A 24,154-nucleotide genomic window follows, 5' to 3' on the forward strand; every position below is an offset into this window, starting at 1 on the left:
AATAACAGTAGGAAAGGTGGTGGCTAAATGAGCTGTGCAAGGACCATGGTGACCATGTTGGTCAGAGAATCTCTGGAGTATTTTAAGGTTGAGTTATTTTTCAAATCTTCGCTGTTTTCTAACCTTCTGGCTAGGATGGAGAAATTAAAAACAACAACCACTGAAGACTGAACAGTCCGCGGGTGTAACCACTATGTCTCCCCTGAACCTGGAAAATTGTCCCTGAGGTTTGTTTGGGGAGCTGGATAAATTGCCAGTGGAGAAATCCCAGTCCTTGGTGTCCAAAGCGTCCCACTGTCCGGAGCGTCTTTTAAGGTGAAGATTAATAGGTGGAGCTGAACTCCTTTCTCTGGCCACCCCGCCCTTGTGTGTTTGAAGTGCAGTAAATATTGGTGGGCGAGACTGATCTGGAGGCTGTTTTGCTTTGCGGTGGGCTGGAGAATTCAGCTTTGTTTGTCAGAAGGATCGTCGGCAGCGGCCTGTGAGCTGGGCGGGAAGCGGGTCTTGAGGGCAGGTGCGTGGCTTGTGCGAGGCTCTGCTGCAGGTGGGCGGAGGCAGGGGGCTCTGCTTGTCCGTCCTGGGCATTTCTGCCTGGCGGCCCTCCTGTCCTCTGAACAGCACGGTTCTGCCCTGCGCAGACCCCTCTCCGGGCAGACTGGCTTTCTTGTCCCCTCCGACACAGGCTCGCGGCCACCCCTGAGGGCCAAGACCTCCCGCCGCAGGCTGCCCTGGCAAGTTCTCTGCTGCTTCTCTCCCGTCCCCCTCCTTCCCTGAATCCAGGTCCTCATCCGTTCGCACCCCTCACTGTCTATGTAGGTCCTGGTCCCTCCAACGACAGTCGAAGCCATCAGACAAGTCGCTCCAGCTCGAGCTGTGAATGGTGTGTGACACGTGGCCCCTCCTGTGCAGAGCGGGGGCTGCTCTGTCCTCTTCCTGACCGGCCCCCCCCCCCCCCGGGGCGTGTGGCAGTCACAGCACAGGGAAGGAGGACACTGTGAGGTCTGGTGGGGCCTCCTGTGGCCCACTGGGTGTGCCCACCCCTCAGCGCCCAGGGCCCAGCAGTGCAGAGAGCCCCTGTGGCTGGAGGGAAGCCTGGGGGACATTTGGCAGGTCAGTATCCCAGGTCCATGCCTCTTAGAGGAGGTGACAAGAGACAGACTGTGACTGTGGCTTCCCAGGCTCCCTGGCGCTCTGCAGCCTCCACCACGGAGGTGACTGTGGGGGTGGACCCTGGTCTTTCCTTGCTGTGGCCTTTCCCAGGACACTCCCAGCAAGTCACCGGCACAGGAATCCTGTCTCTGGGTCTGGTGTGTGGAGCCAGGTTGAGGACCGTCCGCAGACCTCTGTGCTCCCAGCTGCACACTGAGGGCACTCCCAGGGGCTGGCTGGGGAAAGGATGAATTAAAGGGCAGGCATGTCCCTTGAAGCTGGGCACACTGACCCACTGGTCTCCGGGACTCCTTCTTTGGAGGACTCCCGTTAGCACTTCACAGAGCACGGCGGCTTCCAGGCTGCGGGTCTCTAGTTGATGTCTGAGGCAGGAGGACAGTGCCTCTCTCAGGACTCTTAATGCTGCGACTACCGGACACTGGTTTTTGACTGTCCTCTCGCACTGTGGCTGTTCCTCCTGAGGGTGTTGCAATTCTGACAGGGAACAAAGTGGTATCGCAGATGGAGACAGAAGTCATTGACCAAGATGGTGTTGCGCAAAGACAGCGAGGCTGGGGCACCCGGGCCTCGTGCAGTGGCCATCCCACCTGGCCAGCCCTTAGTCAAGCTCCATCCCTCTCAGGGCCACCTCTTTGAGGGCTAAAGAGATACAGTCTAGAACCTTCTGGCTTTCCTTATTTGCTTTAGAAAACACAGCTGGAGAATATCCTGGGATCTGTGGGCAGAGCCTTTCCATGGGTCTGGGTGAAGGAGGGCAGGGAAGGAGCAAACCCGTGGTGCTCACCACCGGGCAGACTGCGGGTGGCCGCGCCTTCCCTCTGCACCAGCTGCAGGCTGGGCCACTTGCTCCTCTGCAGGGACTCCCTGGTGGCCTGGTGCTCGCTGTCCTTCCCACAGCCTCCTCTCCAATTTTTGAGCCCAACCTATTGCCTCCAAATCAAAATCTCTACAAAATTTAGTGCACAAAATTAATTGCAAAAAATAAAAAGCGGATCTTGTAGGACACAAGCTTTGTGCACCCACCACGCTCACTGTTGGCTCTCGCTAACCTGAATTCCTGAACGTCTCCCTCCCTTTTTGTGGTCCTTCCTGTATAGAAGGTGCAGCAGGTGCCCGTGGAGCCTCTGGACAGTCTAGGGAAGCAGAAGTGCTTCCTGCCGGGGCTCCCTGTGCTCTGTGTTCACATCTCTGCTGCCTCTTTGCCTTGTCCCTGTTGCAGAAGCTGCAGTGGCTGGACATCAGTCCCTCAGGAAGCTTCCCAAGGCCCTCCAGGGACAGGAGTGCAGTGTCCCCTCCTGTGGCCCAGCCTCTGGACGCTTGCCCCATGCTATACTGCTCCCTTGTCTGGGTTCTCGAGACGGGCCAATATCTTTGGCTCTGTGAGACCTGGTGGGTGGAGAGGGCAGGGTGGGGTCCCAGTGTCCAGCCGTTCTGTATGTTATTCCCATCTTGATCATCCTGTGCCAGGCTCAGGGATGCCCAGGGCTCCTGTGTGGGGTGGCCTGAGCAGCAGTGTCTGACCGACCGTGTGCCTGGGCAGGGTCTGCAGACAGCGAGATGGACTTTCAGGATGAGTGGGAGACGTTCCCAGCCCTGCTGTCCAGCAGACCTCTTGCCCTCTGCACATTTCGGCAGGGCACAAGCCTGTGGGACTGGACTGCAGCTTGCTGAACAGCAGGGTCATATGTTCCAGAAACAAAGAACCCTGGTGTCTCCGTGTGGTGGGGTGGCCACCAGGCTGACCTGGGAATTGGAGTCCTGCCTCCTGATTGGTTTCTGCTGTTTGACTCTGACCCTGGGTAAACTTAAAAATGTCGTTTGGAGAGCGGGGTGCCTGGGGTGCTCCCAGCTCTGACCGACTTTGGTGGTGGGTGTGGATTGAGCTCCCACTCCCCACTTATCTTTCCTGCCCCTCCGCCTTTCTGTAGGACCTGGAATGCTCTCCACTGGAGGACAATAAGAAAGATTTCCTGTCCGGTCAATTTGACGTCCATGTGGCTTTCTCTCTGGTCTTTCCCGCTGGTTTAAACAAGGGAGAGTCTGCGGGCCGTTCATGAGCAGAGGCCTTGAAGGAGGAGGCTCATTTCCTTTTGCACGGGCCCCGGGTGGGGTTGGTCCTTCCCCCCCCACCCTGCCCACAGTCTCAGCCACGTAGCTGCAGAAGGCAGGGCACCTGGGCACAGCCATGCTGCCGAGACCAGCAAAAGCGCACGCAGAGGGGGCTCTGACTTTCCCGGCCCACCTCCTCTTCCCTTCCTCGTCCCCACTCGCAGTGGGACTTTAGGCACAGGCTCCCGGGGCAGGGCCCTCCTGCAGCAGCACGGAGTGGGTCTGAACTGCTGGAGCCTCCTCCTATATCTGTCAGAAGGTGGGAGAAACCTCCCAGCTGCAGAGCGGTTACGTAACTTCCCGTGTTCACCCCGCGGACGCTCTTGAACTGCACGTGAATCTGAATATTTAGAACCTAGTTTTCCTTTTTAGAGCAACTTTCCAGGTGGGTGGGACTGAACGGAAGCAGCCCCAGGTGGCTTGTTCTGTGGGCTAATTGCTGTTTCTTGGGGTGGGAATGTGGCCCTGGAAGAGTCCCCTTGGCCACCCCACTGTGGCCTCCTCTCTTCCTGGCCTCCAGCATATGAACTGTCTTAACTGAGGGGTTGGCCATTGGCCACACATGTTTCTTAGGACCACAGTTAACAAGGCAGCCACCTGTGTCTTGGTTGTGTCCCGACCAGGGCTGGGCATGTGTGTGTGCTGATAGGGACAAGGGACAGCCTTCTGTTCCTGGGCACGTGCAGGCCTCAACTCCCAGAGGAAAATGTCCTGCAAATATGGACATCTGGCAAAGCCCATCAGTGAGAAGGCTGATGGGGTCAGTTGTGGCTCGACAGGTGTGAGTCCTCTAACGATGGCAGTGTGCTGACCACAGCAACAGCAGCAGCAGCATTACCAAGACGCCCAGGCGACGGTAGAAGTTGGGGTCTACAGCTGGATTGCTTTGGCTTGGAACTAGGCTGTGACATTTACTAATTTTGTGACACTAATTGTGCCTCCATATTACCATAAACTGGGGATAAAGCTTCCTTGTCCATCTTGCTGAGAGGATTACATGGGGCAGTGTGCATCCAGGACAGCTTAAGACAGTCCGGGTGGCGAGTTGTGGTTACCAGGCGACGTGCCACAGCTGTGGCTGGGTGGCTGAGCTGGGATTCAGACCTGGTGGCCCTGATCCTGGATGATTGAAGCTTTCCAGTACAGGATGTCCTCTATGACACTGGGCTCAGGCTCTGTGGATAAAGAGACTTGGGCTCTTGTCCCATGATTGCCACCTGTTTGTCATAGACAAGTTGGGGTAATTTTATTGCACTTTTCTCTGTTTCTTCTGTGTGAATGGCACCAGAAGGTCATCAAATCGTCATCAAGCCAAAAGATGAAATGCTTTTGTCAGGTGGCCCAGAGAGCAGGCTCTTCCCGTCACCTGACAGTTCCAGGCTGGGAGTCCCTGCAGAGCTGCCCTGGCAGAGGGGCAGGGAAGGACCACACTGGAAAGTGCCTTCGAGGCAGGCTGAAGCTCTGGGCGTGGGAGTAGAATTGTAACACCTCTTTGTCACTGTACTCAACACTGTTCAGAGGTGGGAAAAATAAGATTCTCACCACCACAGAAAGCCGTCTCTGCCCCCAGGTCAGCCTGTGGTCTGGGGGCCCAAGTAAGTTTTGCGGGAGCCCGGCCTTGCCATTGGTTCTCTCGCTATCTCTGGTGGCTCAGTCAGAGTGGGTGGTGGCCACACAGACCCCGTGGCCCACAGAGACTGACACACTTACCTCCTGGCCCATACAGAGAAAGTTTTCTGGGCTTCAGGCAGCACAGTATTCCCGGTACAAGGACGAGTGTGGGCCTCAGGATCGAGGGGTGCAGTCCCTGTTGGGGCGGTGGCTGGTGCTCACTATTTGGTCTCGGATCCGTCCTGTGCCAGCTGCAGCTCGGTTGGAAGGTGGGAAGGGAAGCTGGCTGATTCCTGCTCACCAGCAGCGACGGGCAGGGTCCAGCTCTTCAGGAGGACTGGCCGCTGGGCACTGGCCTCGTGCTGTTAAGAAGCACAAGGCTCCTGCCTGGCACTCCCAGTATCACTGCCGAGCGTGATCATGCAGAGGATTGTGGGTAAGTAGCTAGAGCCACCCTGTCCAGTCCAGGCCCTGTCTCCACCACGCAGGTCTCCGTGGCATCAGCAGACTCAGTTTTCTCCTCTCTGGGGGGTGACAACGCCCACCTCACCAGCTCTATGGGATGAAGGGCTGGGGTTGGCACCGTAGTCCTGCAGATATGCTGCCCATTGTCTTTCCTGCTTCCTGTTGGCGTTAACATTGCTTCCTTTTCCCTTGTGGGAAGAACAAACGCATTGGATGGCTGGCACCTGGCTCTCTTGCTCCCTGATCTGACAGACGCCTGCCTAACTCCTCAGCTCTGACAGGCGGATGAGTCAAGGATATCACACCTTTTGACAATAAAATAAATTTCAGATTTTAAATTAGGAAGAGACTCATTGGAGAACAGATATACCCTGACATTTTTGGAACTCAGCTCAGGGAAGAAAACGTGTATCAAAATATCATCTGGAACTTTCTCCATAATTTATGGGATACTAAAATACATTTTCTAACTTCGAGCCGGCAAGTGGAGTCCGGAATGAGCAGGCATGATTCCTCGGCGTGAGAGAGACCAGAAGAGGAGCCAGAGCATCAGTCTATTCTAAATTATCATAATGGCATTCATGTTTATTAAACTCTTTGTAATTTCTAAAAATCCATGACGTTTATGGCTGAAGTCATTTGAAGTTTGTCCTGAGAATGTGGTGACATCTGTGTCCATCCTTTCTTGCCTGCCCAGGTCTCCCCAGCTCATTAGGTGGCAGTTGTCATTAGAATCCCCGGGTTCCCCATGGGAGTGCAGGCGCACGCAGGCACAGGGATGTGAGGGCCCTCTGCTCCTTGGACGTGAGGAGGCTGAGCCCTGGAGACTGGGGGCCCTTCATTCTTGCTGTAGAGCCGGTCCCTGCTGCGAGCCATCCCTGGTGCGTTCCAATAACCCCCTGCGTGGGCTGGTTCCAGCCTCTCTGTGTTGCCCTAAGCACCACCACCGCTGCCTGTGTTGGCCGCGGGGGGATCATCAGGTCAGCCAGGGAAAGGCAAGGTTTTGCAATTCGCTGGCACATCCCTGTTTCCCGTTTGCAGGGCTTTGCGCTCCAGCCGGGAGGTGTGCTGGTGGCTGTAGCCAGGGCCTCACGGACAGAAGGCTTTGCCAGACGGATTGAGTGTTTGCACATTTGTTCTTAGTGAGCAGCATCTGGATGTAGTGGAATCTGCAATCCTCTTAAGAGTGCATACACTGGGGTCATTTTTTTTTTCTTTATCAGGAACCCCTGTCTCGTCCTTTGATCATTTTCATTAAGTTGTTGCTTCTTCATCTACTGATTTCTGAAGGTTTTGTATATTAAGGAGACTTTTTGTCTGTGATAAGTTTTGCAGATTTTGCATTTTTATTCATTTTGACTTTCCTGGGCTTTGTGGTTTCTGAAATGTATAGCTAGAAAGGCATGTTCGAGGAGGAAAAGCAACCTCTCAGTCTAACCAGTGTCTTCACGTGTCTCCCTGCGTCGGCAGTGACCCCTTCATGAGCACGTGGCTCTTCTGCTCACCCTCCAGCTACCAGCACCACTTCCTGAAGGCCCCGGTTAGAACTGCAGGGTGTTCTTCCACACACAGGCTCCCATTTTTCTGTTTTGACTGGTCTGATATATCCCCTTTTGAAATAAGATACTGATGCACTTCCAAATTCCTGATATTGGAAGAGCTGCAACGAGCATCTTGATGCCCCACATTTTTGTTCCACAGATCCACTTCCAGAAACTGGGCTACTGGATCGAGGTATTTGACACTTTAAAATGCGCCAGCAGGGCTGCAAGTTGCTTCTCAAGACAGTCCGTGGCGTCATCAGCCACGTTTGTTTACTAGTTCCTCCAGGACCGTAACCAAGCTGTCACAGCTTTTACAATGTGCCGCTGAGTTTATAGGAGGAAAGCAAGCCCCATCATTCTGCCCACCAGTAAATGAAAGTGCAGAGAGGAACCCAGGAGCAGGGCCAAGATTGCAGAGCTGGCCCAGGGCGGGCCTCGGCCAGGAGCCAGGCCTGCCCCATCTCAGGAAGGGGGGCTGGCTCCTTTCCACACAAGTGCAACCCGCCCACGTGCAGGTGACTGGACAATGTCCTTCTGAAAATTTCAACATAAAATTTATTGGGCCCAAATCAACACTGAACATCAGTGGTCCTTGTTTAACAAGCATTTTTATTTTGCTGCCGAGAAAATCACACCTCATTGCTGGCAGTTATCAAGTCATCCACTCAGTAAATATTTACTGTCCACGTGGCCCATTGTTCCATGTAGTTAAAGCTCCAGGGCCCTCCATACTCCCTGGACTAGGAAGCCTCTCCCTGGCCCAGGAAGTGACTTCCAGCACTTCGGCCAGGTTTTCCCCACGTGGTAAGTTTTGGAGTGTCACTGAAACTTTTTTGATGGCTATTTTATGGAGCGCACGTTCTGTGTTGGCGCTGGCATAAATTCTTGGGCTACAGTGGTCAACAAAGCAAGCCAAAGTCACTGCCCTCCTGGATGTCCAATTCTGGAGAGAGAAACAGGTTAACAGGAGAGAAGCCAAGCGCTAGACAGCGAGGATGGTAAGTGCTGGGTGGGATTTGCGTTGACTGTGCACCGTGGGGAGGCACGGATTGTTCCCAGGGAGCTAGAGACTGATGAGACCTTGGCATGCCAGGTGTGTGGTCAGCAGGAGCCCCAGGAGACTGCACCGGCCTCTGCCCCTCCTCCTCCTGACACAAGGTTAAACAGGCCAGGGGAGGGCGAGGAGGCCTGTGGCCCTCTGTGGCCCTGGGGAGCAGGGAGCTGCATCTTTGCCCAGCCTCGGGAGCCTCATAGCTGGCCTCTGTGGCAGCGCCCTGTGACAGACGGGGGTGAGGAGACGTTGGTTGGACGGAGTGGGCTTGTTATTTTTGATGCTGTGATTTCGTATTAATGATTCTCGAGTGACTGAGGAGCCAAATGAGAGACCTTCAGAACACCTGGTCCCATTAGACCCATTACCTCTTCAGCAACTGTGCCCTCTCCCCAGGCCGCTGTCTGCAAGCACAGGGACCCCTGACAAGGTCCTCGGGGTGCGGACCCGGTGTGGAACGGGGCTGGAAATAAGCAAGCTTTCTAGTCTCGGGATCTCATGGGTCTTCCCAGACAAGTGCTTCTCCCCTTGAAGACTGTTCCCAGTCCTCATCGGGGTTTTCCTGGGAATAATTGGAAGTTTTCGTCTCTGTTTTCCTCCAGGAAGGGTTGCGTCAGTTCATCTGACGAGGCTCAGTTCCCCCCAGCGGGGCTCCGCACAAAGCATCGTGCCCAGGACGCTCAGGCTGGTTCTGCAGTCTGAGCCCCGATGCTCTTGGTCTGGGCTCTTCCTCTCTCTTTGTGAATGTGCTCTTGAAATTCAAGCTCTGTTTCTGCACCTGCAGGGTCGTTGCCACCATGTCAGAACTCATTTTGAGTAAGTTTTGGGGTTTGCTGTTCTGCCTAGTGGATTTTCAGTGTCATTCCCAGAAAAATGGAGAGTGGGGGTGTCTTGCATACTGGGAAAAGAGGACAGGAAGGGGCTTGCGGTATAGCTGTGGCTGCAGTCTCTCCATCTCATGGATCCCTCTGCTGTGGGGTCCCCTTTCCAGGGTGGGGGCCTTGGGTGGGAGTCTTCCTGAGTGCTCGCTGGAATAGAGAGAGGTGGGGCTCAGGGGTGTTGTAAAGAGGCTGTGAGAGCTGTGGCAGATCCAACCTCGGCCTTCGGGCTTCAGTGCTGACCGAGGATGTGGTGATGGTGCCTCTTCTCGCAGGTTGGAGACACGCATGTGAGATGGCAGGTGTCCCCGGTGTTAGGACAGACATTGGCTGACACTGGCCAGGAAAGACAGCAGAGGGCTTCTGTATAAGTGTGGTCGGGAATGCCGAGCTCCGGGTTTACTTCTGCATTATTTCTGTAATGACCTGTTCCTTACCTTCTTAAGCCAAAGGCCTTATTGAACACCTGGTGGGCTCCCTAATGCAAAAGATTTTCTTCTTATGTGTAAAAGCCACAAGAAATGCCCACTCTTTCTCAGAGGGCAACTTCCTGTGATTCTAAAGGTGAAAGGGACATGTTAGCAATTGTTCCTTTGTGTGGGGAACAGGTGTTACTGCTCATCAATGAGCTTTCCTGAGCTCCACGCAGCCTGGAGCAGGGGACATGCTCCCTGGAGCTTGGTGGGTGTCGAGGGGCATTGGGCTCCAAATCCCGGACTTGCTGCTTGTGATCTTGGGATTTTGGGTGATTTGTTCAGCATCTTTCTTAAACCTTAGTTCTTAATCTGTTGAATGAAGATGATTGGATTGACTTTCCCTCTCCCTGGTGTTGACGAAATTGCAGAATATAAAGTGGAAGGCAGACTCACTGCAGCTAATCCCAAGAGGCTGGGAAGCATGATGGTCAGAAAGTAGGTGTCTGGGGCCCCTCCGTGTTGCCAGCTGCAGGGGTCCTGAAATCCCCTCTGCTGGGCTCCACAGAGAGGAGGAGCCAGCCTCTTCCCTCCAAGGAAGCGGGCACTGCCCACTAGAGCCTAGTAAGAGCCTAGTATTTCCCTGACCTAGTTAACTAGGCAGCAGGGGGAAGAACAAGGTACAGCAGTCTTCTTCTCTGAACAGGTTTTTCAGCCGTCGGCCCATGATACTGCCTCCCTGATGGAGTTGGCACTTTTGAGAAGGAAGAAGAGGTGCCCTGGTGGCTCTGGAGTGAACAGGAGGGACAGGACGATTGCAGCGATGGCTGTTTTAGAGAGGATCAGAGGGTTGGGAGAGGGGGTAATTTAACGGGGAGTAGCCAACGTGATTTGGGAAACTAAGAATTGGTGGCATTAACACCTCATCAGCTCTGCAGAAGTGGCTGGGGGATTCCTAGGCAGATTGAGCTTGTTTATATAAAGGAGGCCTTTAACAGTCCTCAGACCTTTACTTCACTGGAAAAGGGTGGAGGCTCCTGACACACAAGGCCTTAGCTTCTGCCCAGCTCTGGCGCCAGTGGGTCATAAAACTGAGTGATTAAAGGTCCACTCAGCCTCTGTTCAGGGGTGGACAGGAGAGTGTGGAAACGGCTAGAAAAGGGACTTGCCCTGAAGGGGCTCCTTGTCCAGGTCAGGGAAGCCAGGAGTGTCCTGGCGGGATTGGCCTGTCGTGGTGTCCTCAGATGCTCCTGAACCAGCTCTGGACACTGGAGTTGATGGACGCAGCTTGCCAGGCGGACGGGCATTGGCCTCGTTTGTGCCCACTGTGGGCTGCATGGCAGGCTCCAAGTGGGATTTCAAGACCCCAGTTTTCTTTTTCTGTAAGAAGTCTCCTGGGAGCTCCTGCCTGTGCCTCGGGCTGTCCTCTTTCTAGAACAGTCCCTGGGGGGCAGGGTCTGCGTGAACTTGGTGTGAGAGGGGAAGGTGCAGACTGGTGAGAGCACAGCTGTGGCAGAGGCAGAGAGGAGCCCAGCCGCCAGCTCCTCTTCCCTGCAGCTCGGATTCCACAGGCGCATTGTTATGCAAATACTGGGCCATTTTCCGGATGCAGGTGGCTCCCTTCCTGTCCTTGGCCCTGACCTCTGACCCACTCTCCTGGAGGATTTCTGGGGGATTTCCTGACTGTGCAAGCTTTGTCAGGAGTGCTCCCCTGGGCCCTGTGCAGCCTCCCTGATGGAGGCCAGACTGGGGGTTGGCAACTTCTGTGAAGGGCAGGAAGGTGGACAGTGTAGGCCCCCAGGGCCTCCGAGTGAGTCTTTGTTTGCTTGTGACTTGTTTGTTTCATAATCTTTAAAATGTAAAAAAGAAAAAAAAAACAATTCTTGACTTTCAGGCTGTACCCACCGTCCGCCCCGCACCCCCCAAAAAAAGCCTGGCTCAGGCTTGAGTCTCTGCGGCTGGGGCGCGGGCACCGTGGAGCCAGCACCTGCAGAGGCCCTCAGGGGCCTTGAGGGCAGGTGGGGGTGCTGCGGATCCCGACCCCTGCCCTCTGCTGGTGGAGGTGGGAGGTGGGAAGCCCCAGAGCCCCTCGCCGCCCCCCACCCAGCCCAGCCCTACCTGGCCAGCGGGTTCTAGCTGCTCTTCTTTCAAAGGATATGTAGAGGGGCTGGGGATGTGGCTCAAGCGGTAGCGCGCTCGCCTGGCATGCGTGCGGCCCGGGTTCGGTCCTCAGCACCACGTACCAACAAAGATGTTGTGTCCGCCGAGAACTAAAAATAAATAAATATTAAAAAAAAAACAAAAAAACAAAGGATATGTAGAAGGTACCTTCCCGCCACAGCCGTGTTGGTCATTGTGCGGCGAAGGACACGTCCTCTGGTCTCCTGTGTGAACTGTCACTGTGTCTGCTGCCCCTGGAGGAAGGGCGCCCAGGACCCTCTCTGGCCCCTGCCTGGCCCTGCTGACGTTTTCTGCTGAACACACATGGCCAGCTCACAAAGCCGGGTCTTTTTCTGGTTGTGCTATTTATTTTCGGTCTCCCCAGTTCCTGGAAGGGGGTACCTGACTCTTCTATTCTCTGTCCGCTCTTCATGCAGCTAGAGCAGCACCAAGCCATGGTTCTGTCCATGGGAGACTGAAAAGAGGCCTCCGCTGCGGCCTGTGTGAACTCAGTGGCCTCCACCTTCCGCTGCGGCCTGTGTGGACTCAGTGCCACCTCTCACTTCCCTCAGGCCTTCCTTTGGGGTTTTGATTTGGTCCAGATTGTCCACGTGTGTGGGGTCCCAGTGATGTTTTCACGCATGGGCATGGTGTGGGGGTCAGGCAGGGCAAGCACTGATGTCCTCAGACGTTGCCATTTCCCGGGGTGAGGTGCTGTGTTCCTCTTCACAGTCGTGATGTACACAGGGAAATTTGGAGCATAAAGCCACGTGTGTGGGGTGGCCTCGCGGATCCCAGTGTCCTCAACCTCTGGAACTTGGCTGGTCCCGACCTGGCCTGGAGCAAAGGCGGGCTTGGCTTGCCCTGTCACGCAGCGCCCCGCCCTGTACTCCAGGAGCCCCTCCTGCTGGGCCATGAGAGCCTTCCCAGGGCTCTCTCTCTTGCACTGGAAGGTGGACGGGCTGTGTCCCCCCTGGGGTTGGTGTCCAGCCTCTGTTTTCCGTGTCTCCATTCTCTCCTCCGTTCCCTGTCCAGCTGTGGAGAAGCAAAGACTACCACAAAGTAAGCTCCATGTGGGAACTTTCAGCCCCCGTCCCAGGGGATCCGCTTTGAGAGTCCCAAGTTTGACTTCACCTTCTGGCGGGAGGCCCACCTGAAAGTGAGGTCTGCAGCCAACATTACCACAGACGGGGGCTCCAGCCACTCTCCGGGCTGCTCTGAGCTGATTCCTGGCTATCTATGGCATCTTCTTCCTCCCTCTGCCATCACCCTGAGGTCCCCAAAGGCGCTTTGACCAGAGGGAGGGTTGTGACCATGGAGGGAGGCTGCCCTGTGGGGGGCTACCCCACCCTGCCGGCTGTAACTGTGTAGAACTTTCTAGAAGCCCAATGCCTGTTCCTGGAATGCTCACAGTGGTCAGAGGAAGACTTGGGGCAGGCAGTGTGGGAATGCAGTGGAAGGGGATTGCAGTGGAAGGGGATTGCAGGAGGGTCCGCCGAAGCTCTGATGACCCCGGAACAGGACACGAGTCCTGACCACTGGTGTGTGGTATCATGACACTGGTCTGTGTTGAGGGTTTCAGCTTCAGGAAGCACATTCTATCCTTGTCACTTCTTCACTTTAGTATCCCTTCCCCTGTCTCTGGAGCTAAGTCACATGATTTCAGACCAGCTAGAGGAGCCAGGGAGTCAGGGTTAGAGGTCAGTGCTTCAAGGAATCTGGAAACAGGCTCTCCAGCCAGCCCCCTGGATGCAGACGAGGCTACAGGCTCCACAGCACAGTGAGGCCTCAGGGTCCCCTGGTCATCAATCCCAGGGCTGAGTCTCCAGAGAGCCCTCTCTCCACCTAGACTTGCCCCTGCTACTCTGTGGCCTGCATATGCCCTGTTCCATTAGCTCAGGAGACAGACAAGCTGCAAACCCAGGAATTCCCCAGGCTCATGGCCCTGGCAGCAGAAGGACACAGCCCTCACACCCCAGCTGAGTGGGCCAGAGGCCCATCTTGGCCATCCACAGCAGCGACTGGAAGGAGCTGATGAACTGCAGACAGAGGGTGAGCCACTGGGGCACCCACCTGTGGTGGTTCACATCAGGCCACTTCAGAGCCTTCACCATGACCCCTGCAGGGCACACCTATCATCTGCCCTTATCTGATGACAAAACAAAAGTGACAGTGTGAGAGACAGAAGTGGGGTGGGGGTAGGGGCGGGTTTTGGCAGCTGGTGTGCAAATCCCTAAGCTACCTGGAGGAAGGCAGTTCTCTGAAAGGGAGAAGGAGCCAACGAGCATGTTATGGCTGGATGTTTGATTTTAAAGCATCGCTCTCAGTCCTGAGTGTAATGCTGATCTGGGCACATAAACCGGAGCTGGATAACAGGCCCTTTGTGTCCTGCGCTGCATTTCATTCCTGGACGGGTCAGAAGGCATCATCTGGGCCCTCTGTGGGAAGCAGGCCTGAGGGGTGAAGCTCCTGGGGCGTTTCAAGCTCATGTGTGACGGGTGTGACGAGGGAAGGGTGTGAGGAGGGAAGGGTGGCTTGTGGGTTCTGTCCTGCAAGAGCGACCTCAGCCCAGGAATGGCAGAGGTTCCCCAGGCCCAGCCGTGGCCGGAGGGACGCTTGCCAAGCCACATACAGCTCTGCTGAGGCCTGAGGGGAGGCTCAGACCCAGCCTTGGCCACTGCTGGCCATTTCTCAAAGCCGCTTAGATCAGGATTTCTGTCCAGAACCAGGGTGTCCCTCTGGAGATGCTTCCTGGGCAGCAGCAGGAGTCCGGGAGCCAGAGGCCCAGAGCCTGGCCTGCTCTCCCTCTGGGCCCTAGCTGAGGGAAGGTGCCGGGGAGTGGGGGAGGCCCACAGGAAAGGCTGTGGTCCCTGGTTCTGTGTGAGCAGACGTCCGCCCACTTCAGTGTCCAGTCAGACTCCGACCTCTGCCTTGCCCTGCAGGCTGACCTGGCCCCTTACTGGGGAGGTTTATGCTAAAGGCCCACATCCTCACGGCCCCTGCTTAACTCCAGGACCGTGTCCTTTCCTCCAGTGTCTCTGTCACCATCTGGCCCCGTGCAGAAAGTGCCATGTAGGCAGGTGGCTCCTGCCCTGGTCCCTGCTTCCTGAGAGCCTGGGTTTAGGGGAGCCCACACCGTGCGAAGTCTGAGAACTGGCATCCCTTTTCTTCCTCCTACAGAACCTTCTGAGCTACCCTCCCTTAGAAACGCTTCATGGCCCAGTTGGGCCTACTGTGGTCCTTCTGGACCTAAATCAGTCCTAAGTCCAGTGGTTAAAAACAGAGTCCTGGGCCGGGGATGTGGCTCAAGCGGTAGCGCGCTCGCCTGGCATGCGCCAGGCTCTGGGTTCAAACCTCAGCACCACATAAAAAAAAGTAAAATAAAGATGTTGTGTCCACTGAAAACTAAAAAATAAATATTAAAAATTCTCTCTCTCTCTCTCTCTCTCTCTCTCTCTCTCTCTCTCTCTCTCTCAAAACAAAACACCCAGAGTCCTGTGCTGTGCTGCACGTAGGTTTCCTGCCAGCCGCGGCAGTGCAGGGTGGGGACAGCCTGGTTTCAGGTGTTGTGCCTTCCTGTTCAGGCTGCACTCCACTGGCTTACTGGCAAAGTTCTTCTTTCTAAATGACCTTTTCCTTTGGGCAGTTTAGACCTAGACTGACAGACTTGGCTTTAGAAAGCCTCCCGGGCAGGGGCCTCCTCTGCTCCCCTTCGCACCTGCCCAGTGCCTCTGTCAGGATCCCGGAGCCAGCGCTCATGTGTCAGGTCCCCGCTCAGAGGGTCATCCGCCTGCATGGACATTTATGTCCCCCAGTTCCCTGTTCTGCCCCAGGATCCCACATTTGACTGAGGGTCACATCTCTGTCGGCTTCTCTGGGCCTGAGAGTCTCTCCTTCGTTTTTGAAACCTTGGAGGTTCTGAGGGTGTGGGCCAGGTGTTTTGTACAATTGGATTTATTTGATATTATGGTTTGGGGTGATGGTTGGTAGTGTCCCCATCATATCTACCAGGGCCCTCTGTGCTGCTGATCATGGCCACCCCACTGAGGCTGTGGGCCCGAGCATCCCTGCTGCAGTGTCACCAGAAGTCCTTCCCGGCGGTCCCTCTGTGTAGCCCACCTAAAGTCATGCGGGAGGCTGTGTTCCTCCTCCTTCTTGGTGGGGGGAGGGTTGGCTGCCCCAACTGTGGGGAAATTTTCCACATGGGAAAAGTACTTTAGTTTAGTTATTTATTTATTCCGTCATTTATTTAAGGCCTCCTGGATATTTGCTTTGTGTTCTAGGTTGGAACGCGTGCTACAGTGTTGCTTAGAGTTTTTCAGCATTAGCCACTGGGAACTCTCTCAGTTGGCTCCTGCGATGCTCTGACATAGCATCAATGTGTGGGAGACTGTTTATTCTGAGCACTGTCTTGCTTTCTGGCACCGCAGGGTGTTCCGAGCTCAACCAGCGTATTTCTTACCCTAGTGCTAGAACCCACCTTGTATCCACCACACCCTGGTTCTCTAGGTTGGGGCAGCACGTTGGCATCCAGCCTCTGGGCACCAGCAGTGCTTCTGGCAGGAGGCATCATTGTGTCTGTGCCCTCAGTGGACACGAGGACTGCAGGGTGTGTGCTGGCCAGTGTGTGTACATGCATCCAGATATCATCACATGGCCGTCTGCCTCTATGTTAAGCTAAACATGAATTCATAGTAACAGAACCAGCTCTGCTCCATCACCTCATGTGTGAAATGTGTGAAGCTCATCAGCACAGTGCCTGGTACACTGAAAAACTTCTTGCTCTCTCGCACTCTGCACATGTATGTGTGGCTACGTACCTGTAATTATGGAGTGTCCGCCCGTGATTGTCACTGCCCACAAGGAGGAATCACGGCCCTTGCCCTTGAATCAAGCTGGGGAGATGAACTAACTCATAGCATGGGCTTCAGAAGCCACATTTAACCCAGAAAGAGTTGTGATAAAGAATAAATAAAGCCTGACCTGCCAAGTCCAGCCCCAGGCCTGCCGTCCCAGGCTGTTTGGTTTGGGTGTTGTGGAGAGCTGTGCTTTGGTGAGTTGAGCCCACGTGGACTTTGGAGTCAGGTGGAGAGTGGGCAGTGCTATGGAGTGGGATGGTAGAGACCAGTGGTTCTCAGACTGTACTGTGAATCAGGATCCCCTGAAAGGCGTGTGAACACCCAGCTTGTGGGCCCCACCTCCAGGGGTTCTGCTTCAGCAGTTGTGGGTGGGCCCAGGAGGTGAGTACTAGCAAACTCCCAGGAAGAGCTGCTGCTGCCATCCACGGAGGACCAGAGACTCAGAGGCAGGGGGACAGGTGAGGGCTCTGAGGAGTCAGGGCAGACTCCCTGACCCCGGGGCGTGGGTGCTGGGCATGGGGGTGGGTGCTGGGCATGGAGGGTTGCCAAGATGTGGAGAAGTGGCCAGGATGGAGAAGGGAGTCCAGTGGGGGAAGAGACATGGAGGTGACCGGCCAACACCAGGAAAGCAGAGTGGGGCTTCCCAGAGGGAGTCGTGAGAGTGAGTGGGAGAGGGATGGCTGGCACCTGCCTTGCTCAGGAGGGAGAGGGTGGAAGGGATGCAGCCCTGGAGCTGAGAGAAGGGACAGCTCCGTCACAGAGCCACAACGCCCCTCTAGTAATATGGTGAACGTCTTCCTCCGTGGGCCATTGTCTCTCCAGGTCTCGCTGTCTTTTATCCATACCTTCTCCACCGCATGTCCGCCATCATGCTAAATAAGTAACGTGCCTTATAAACACTTGGAATTGCTGTAATTGAATAATATTCATAATTGACCAGATGTTCTTAAAATAGTTTCTTGTTTCATATGACTCGACATTCACAGTACGAAAACAAAGACTGTTTTTTCTTTTGTTGTGCATTGTGATTCTCTTTGCAAATTCCTGTTGCCAGTCTGCAGCTGTCCGGTGTTTGCAGAATCATATTCAGGCCATGCTGTGGAGGGAGGGCCGTGGCTGGCTTGCACAATATAGGCTTGTTTAAATATGTCCTGTGGCCACCAACGGAATCATGAAATTGAGTGCAGTTCAGAGACTGCACTCTACAGGGAATGGGCACGGACACGGAGCCAGGTGCCCTGGTGCACGTCTGTAATCCCCAGCTACTTGGGAGGCTGAGCAGGAAGGTCGTGAGTTTGAGGTCAGCCTGGGCAACACAAAAAAACCCCATCTCAAAATAAAAAACAAAAACAAAAGGATAGAGATATGGTGCCTGAGATAGGGATTTGACCAGCTTCACGTGTGGCTTGAGGGGCTGGAATAGGAGCAGAGGCAAGGGCTGAGGTTGCCTGGTGCCAAGGACGGTGGAAGCCACATCGTCTGGGGGTGCGTAGAGATCATGGTCCAGCAGAAGAGGAAGGAAGAGAGGTCAAGCCTCCGTGCTGTGCCAAGGGTCTTGGCAGCGAGGCTGTCCACAGGGCATGGAGCCAAGCTGTGGAGCTGGGAGAAAGGGCTTGGGAGTGAGCAAGGCTGGATGGGGCTGGGCCTGGGGCTCAGGCTGCACGGGGATCGGGGGCAGGAGATGGCTCGCAGGCAGGCGTGGGCTGTGGCAGGAGCCTCGGGCCTTGGAATTTTTCCCCTTGCCACATACTCTGGGCACGTGTCCCCCTGGAAACCCTAGGGCACAGCTGATGCCCAGGCAGGAGGCTGTCTCCCACGGGTGCCTCGCCCGTGAACTTGCCGACTGCACACTCTAATCATGTCTCTTCTCGGCAGCACAATGTTGTCCTCTAGTCCACAGGGCATCGTCCTCCTTCTCACCAAGCTAGCATTTCCCCGACATTAAATATGCTTCTTCTCATTCCCCCTTCACCGCCTCTGTAGAGGGCTGGAGCAGGTAGAAGAGGGCCAGTCATCCCTGCAGACATGAGCCCAGAGCTGCTGGGTTCCCTTACCCTCAAACCAGTGCTGCAGCGCCCTGCAGTTTGGACCACATGCCCCCACCCCACCCCCACCCCCGGCATCTGCAACCGCTGGTCCCACTCTACAGGCCAGGGAAGCCAGGGGGCAGCTGCTGTCCTTTGGGAAAGTTTCTAGCCTTAGGTGGTTTCTGAAGCCCACCCCAAGCTCACTGTTGGGGTTGAGGACTGAGATCCTTTTTAGGGCTGGCTGATGTTCCAGTCCAAACAGCCGTCACTGTGCACACTGAACTTTAAAAGAATATGATTTGAAAAAAAAAATCATTATGGGTGAAGACAGAAAAAGATGCTGAGAACCACAAAGGACAATCGTAGACCCAGAAATCCCTCATGGGCATTTACAACAGCAACAATAGTGACAGTAACAATAGTGAGGAATTCAGAGTGCAAACATTCCCAATGAACATGACTTCCCGGGTCCAATGAGAAACCACCCTCTTCACTCCAGAGAGCTGAGTGACCCCAGTTGTCCAAGTCTTCCCGAGCTGTCACTTTTAGTCAAATGAGGAGGCTGGTTTAGATTATCTTGAGGGCTACACCCAGTCCAAAAATCACTTGAATTTGTTTCAAAGTGGAGATACGTGTACTTCAGAGTGAGTTACTCTTAGGCACTTGGGAGACTGGGTCTGCCCTTGCCACTGCCAATCCCCTGCAGTGTTGGGTGGATGGCTGTCCTTGTCTCCAGGGTGACTCCAGGTCACTCCTGTCATTCCGCTCGCCTGTGAGCTCCTGTGGCCTGTCCATCACGTGTCTGCCCTCATGCTGCTCTGCACCTGTCCCTGTCTTATCTGCTGAGTTCAGGGTTTGCAGCTTCTCTGGGTCGCTGGCTTCCTCCCTCCGGTGCCCTGCGTGGGACTCGGCAGTGGTTTGTCTTCAGGGAATATCTGCTCAGGGGCACCCAAGAAGCTTTGACTGACAAAACTTGAGAAAAAGATGATGTGAATTAAAAAGAAAAACAGCAACCTGACCCTAGGGGTAGCTTTCGTGAGTAAGAGCAACCTGAGATCCAGCCCCCAGCTGCAGAGCACGGGAGCACCTGGGTTTTCCGTGTGGTGTGGGTGAGGCAGGCCTTGTGTGGCTCTCCCTTAAGCCCTCCTGTGCTGGTCTACCCATGGACTGAGTCCCCGGCCAGAGTCCCTTCCTTCTCCCCTACCCTGTCCTCTGGTGAGAGATGGTCGCATCTTCCTGCCTCTCGACTAGACAAGACCTCCTCTTCTCCTCTCCAACATCAGGCCCACCCCAGAGGTCTTGGGCTGAGGGTTCTGTCCAGCATGTTCTCCCTCCAGCAGGACTCACACACCCTGGAAGGCTGCCTCGTTATCAGCCAACCTCTCACTGGTAGAGGAAGTTCCTGAATGGATTCTGAGGATTTGGGTGGGGAACTCTCTCTCTTTGAATCTTTCCAGGGTCCCAGAGCCATTTGTGTTTTCCTGTGTTGTGTTGGTCCTTGTGCTTATCAGCCCTGGGCTCTAAGTCAGAGGTTGGATAAGATAAAAGCTTGTGCAGAGCTGGAGGGCCCAGGAAGCCACCTGTTATCTACACCCTGTGGATCCTGAGATCTGGGTGGCAAGCAGAGAGTGCGCAGACAGCAGAGATCTTATCTAGAATGGTAACTGAATTTTTCTTGGTTCAGTTTAGGAAGCATGAGTTCAGCGTGAATGCACAAAATAAAGGCATGAGGCTTAAATCAAGTGGTAGGGGCCCAGGTGACAATTAACATCCCAGACACAAGCATTGGTTCCTGCAAGCAGATGAAGGCACTCACTGGGAGGCCCTGTGGCCAGGTGCTGAGGGCTGGAAAGACACACCTTTCCTGTCTCCCCCAGGCTTGCTGACTGCCTGGGGCAGGAGAGAGACCATCCAGCAAGAGTGGTTCTGTAGTGCACCACGGAGCAATAGAAAACCACTTGGAATCCAGGGCACTGGCCTTGATGGGCTAGGCTGTGGCCAGAGAGAGTCCCAGGAGGTTGGGGAAGTGAGGGTTATTTCTAGTGTTGTGCTGGGATCCACTAGACACTCTTGACCTCCAGTAAGTGGACCCTGCTGCCCAAGACCCATGCCTCCTGGAACTTGATGTTCCAGGAAATCTGCTGGCTCAAGAAGCCAATGGGACAGAGCAGTTTCTGGAGGTTGAGGGTGGTCACAGGGCAGGAGGTTGGAGAAGGTGCATCTCCGTGCAGACCCAGGGGCTGTGGAGAAAAGCTTCGCTGATGGGATTCCCAGGCACGTTCTCCAGTGGTCACTGGAGAAGAGCCAAATCCAACGGGAGCTTCTCTTCCAAAATTGCTAAGGTTTTGCTCTCCTGGGGTAGGTGCTGTGTTGGAAGGAGGTGCCATGTCAAATGTACCTTAGAGGAGTGGAGAGAAGGGGGGGCGATTGCCATTTTGAGGATAGACATGAAAGTTACCATGGAAATGGGAAGGGAAGCACCTCAGACCCAAGTCAAGGGCCCCTGATTAAAATTTCTGAGGATCCACGGGAGCTCTGTCTAGAACTCCAGCCCCATCAAGAGCCAGCCGCTCAGCTCACACCCAGGGCTGGTGAGAGGGGATGTGACCCAGCTGGGGTCCTGTGAAGGCTGCAGGTGGGGAGGTCTGACCCTGTGCGTCTCTCATTTTTACAGACTGCTCTGCGATGACCACAGCAAGGTACCGGCCCACCTGGGACCTGGCCCTCGACCCGCTGGTGTCCTGCAAGCTGTGTCTCGGGGAGTATCCAGTGGAGCAGATGACGACCATCGCCCAGTGCCAGTGCATCTTCTGTACCCTGGTGGGTCTCTGGCTCCAGTGCCTGTTCAAAAGAACGTGGGGATGAGCCTTTTCCTCTCTTTCCAGACCTCACAAGTGACTGGATTAACGGTGGTGGTGGGTGACGGGGTCTCCTGGTCAAGGCTCTCACTAGGTTGCTGGGATTCTTTGTGCATGCAGGCAGGCAGGCAGATTAGATGTCTGTGACGGCGGCTGGTGGTGAGAAGGCAGTCCTTAAACAGCGTCCTCGAGGCTGGTGGACACTCTGGAAGACTTGTCCCAGCACACACTCTCCCTGGCCAGTCAGGAAGGCCTTCCCCACACCTCCCTATGAATTTAGTTTAAAAATCACACGCTTGAGATCAGGACAGGGCTGACCTGGTGATGCCCGCAGTAGCGGAAAGATTCCCTTATTAGGGTCGTCTTTCACTGCTTTGTGCTGAACGAGAATGTCCACATTTTGAAATCACACTTAAATGTCTTTAAGATGGAGCCGACCTTCCTTTGGGGCCTGATGATTGATTTTTAATGAGTATGGGATTTCACGCTCTTGGAATCAGGGCTAACTCAAATCCAAAATTCATATGCATCAGGAAAAAAAAAAGGAGCAAGGAAAAAAGAGGAGTGACTCTCTTCAAGTCGATCTAAGTCCACCCTGTGCCCTTGTTTACCTTTCCCATTCGGGAGGGAAAAATAAGCTCCGACAAGAGAGAGGAGGCGGGTGGTGGCCAGGTCCTCGGGAGCTCGTGGCCTGGGGAAGGTGGGCTCCGAGGGCAGAGGTGCGGCAGGCAGGGTGAATGCAGTTCCTAAAGCAGCACCAGGTCCTGGAGATTCACTGTGGCCATGGACTGAGGGGTTTTAGCAAAGCCAGAACACCCCAAGCCAAGAAGCAGAAGCGGGCAAGATGGCTACTCTCCCAGCTGCAGGCTGGTGGCCCACAAACGAAAACACCACAGTTATCATCTGAAAAAGCAGAAGAAAGAAAACCTTTCTTCATTCTCCAAAGAGGCGAAGACTGGCCAGGGATGCGGCCCCGGCAGAGCGCTTCCTAGCCCCCAGGTTTGGGTTCCGTCCTGACACCCCACACAGCCAAGGTTCTTGCTTCTGAATCCAGCTGCCACACTGGGTGGAAGGGCAGCAGCCTGTGGAGTTTTCAAGTGTGGTGTTAGAGTCTGTTGCTCAGACAGTGTCTCCGCCTCTGCACCAGCAGTGGCACCGGCACCGTGGGGGCGCAGGCCAGCACACCCCGTCACCTCTGTCCTGCGGTTAAGGACGGTGAGCTGACCCAAGCCTTCGTCCTTCCATTTCTTGTTGATGCTCGGATGTTCTCATGGTCAGAAGGCCTCCTGGCTCATGCTCCATCCCCCAAACACCTGGGTCAGTGCGAGACTCAAGAACTAATCAGCAGAGGCTCACGGAAGTAAGATGGCGGCGGTACTGGATTAACAACCCACAAACGTGCCCGGTTAAAGCCCCAGGAAAATATCTTCGCCCCACAAGGAAGGAACCTGCTTTTGACATTTTTCTGCCAAGGGGAGGGTGGGAGGGAGGGAGACGCTGACAGAGGGGAAGCCATGGCCTCCACCCACCTGACACGCCAGTGGGCCTCATCCCATTCCAGAGGGTGCCACCGCTGCACGTAGAGCGGCCTCACTCACCAGGAGGGGACACCTTCCTGGGCTCCCCTTTTCCACGGTGTCCCCGGCATGTTGGCATCCCTCTGGTCACCCACAGGCTGTCAGAGGCCGTCCTGTGTTCCTCCTTCTGGAGTATTCCATCTTCCAGGCTGTCCTGCCAAGGCTTTAGTGGCCCTGTCACTGACTGTCTGCTTCCACAAGTCGGGAGTCACAGGAACAAGCGACTCCACCTCAGACCCAAAGCTTCTCTGGAGCCGAGGAACGTGAAAGGAGGAAGCCAGAACTGTGTGTGTCCTGGTGGTGCTGATGGGAATGCTGAGAAGCAGCAAGACCCTCGGGGCTTGTCCCAGCAACCCCTAATTAGGAATTAAAGTGTCGACAGCATCTCACCTTCCACCTGGTACTGAGAAGCACAGGAGGCCCCTGCGCGTGGGGCCCTGAGAAGGGAGAAGGTGTCCTGTGCCATGATTCTGTGGTCCTGCACCGTCCCTTCTGGGGCATCTCTGGTCACCCAGGGCCTGCAGGAGGAGGAGGTACAGTGCCCTCAGGCTGGCTCCTCCCCAGGTCAGCTTAGAACCGCAGGCGTGAAGGAGATGGGGCAGAGTCCTCAAGGGGGGTGTCCTGAGGAACGTTTGTCCAGAAAGCACCCAGGACGAGGCTGTGGCATGGTGGGCCTGCCCACCCTGTGTGGCGTTCCTGTCTCCGGTCACCCCATGATCCTCTGGGCACTCGAGCACCCACAGCCCCAGGCACCCCCCAGCCTGCAGGACAGCATCTGTCTACTGGTGACTGACATGCCCGGCCGTGACACCCGTACCCAGGGCTTTCCCTGCTTGCAGGGGCCCTGGAGGCCTTAGGGGGAGCTCACCCCTCAAAGGGATAAAGATGCACTCTCGCACAGGTGGTACCCTGATTGGAAGGCTAGGGCATCAGCAATAATTGCTGCAGGTACCCCTAGGAGATTTCCCGCCTGCCAATCTTACTCTACCCCTGCACAGTTTCCATCGCCATAAAGCTTTCCAGCCTCAAAACGGAGAGCTGCAATCCCTAGTTGAGGTGTGGCACATGCTGCGTGCTGTCCGAGGGAGCCCCTCTCCCCCTGGAGCATGCTGTGCGGCCCACCTGGTAGGTAAGGTGAGCAGTGGTGACTGCTGCAGCCCTGTCTCCCTCCCAGCTCTGACACCAGGGCCTGACCACAGGTGCTGGGTGAAAGCGTGGGCTGGGAGACGGCACAGAACACCGAGTGGGAGGAGCCAGTGCCATTTCTCATTAAGGGCTCACAGAACCCTCATCCTCCATGTCCATGGCGTTTTCCATACTACAGAGTAGGGAACACACAACAGGCTGGAGAAACTAACTAAAGCTCCCACAGGCTCTGAGCAACCCACCTCCGCTGGGGGTTAGGACCAGATTCTGAGGATGCGGACCCCCA

The 24,154-nt window shown here is 55.2% G+C and overlaps 1 protein-coding gene across 9 annotated transcripts in view; it reads left to right on the top strand.

Annotated features, from left to right (window-relative positions):
- Positions 1 to 24,154, top strand: part of Rnf144a (ring finger protein 144A) — a 104,820-nt gene that overhangs the window by 47,135 nt on the left and 33,531 nt on the right. For 4 of the 9 annotated variants that reach the window (XM_026387719.2, XM_026387787.2, XM_026388295.2 and 1 more), the window contains one exon: positions 20,962 to 21,107. In XM_026387719.2, coding sequence (XP_026243504.1) covers positions 20,962 to 21,107 — 146 coding nt within the window. The other 5 variants (XM_026388082.2, XM_026388011.2, XM_026387936.2 and 2 more) reach the window with 5 other exon arrangements.

The sequence above is a fragment of the Urocitellus parryii genome, chromosome 12, assembly GCF_045843805.1.
Source record: "Urocitellus parryii isolate mUroPar1 chromosome 12, mUroPar1.hap1, whole genome shotgun sequence".
NCBI lineage: Eukaryota > Metazoa > Chordata > Mammalia > Rodentia > Sciuridae > Urocitellus > Urocitellus parryii.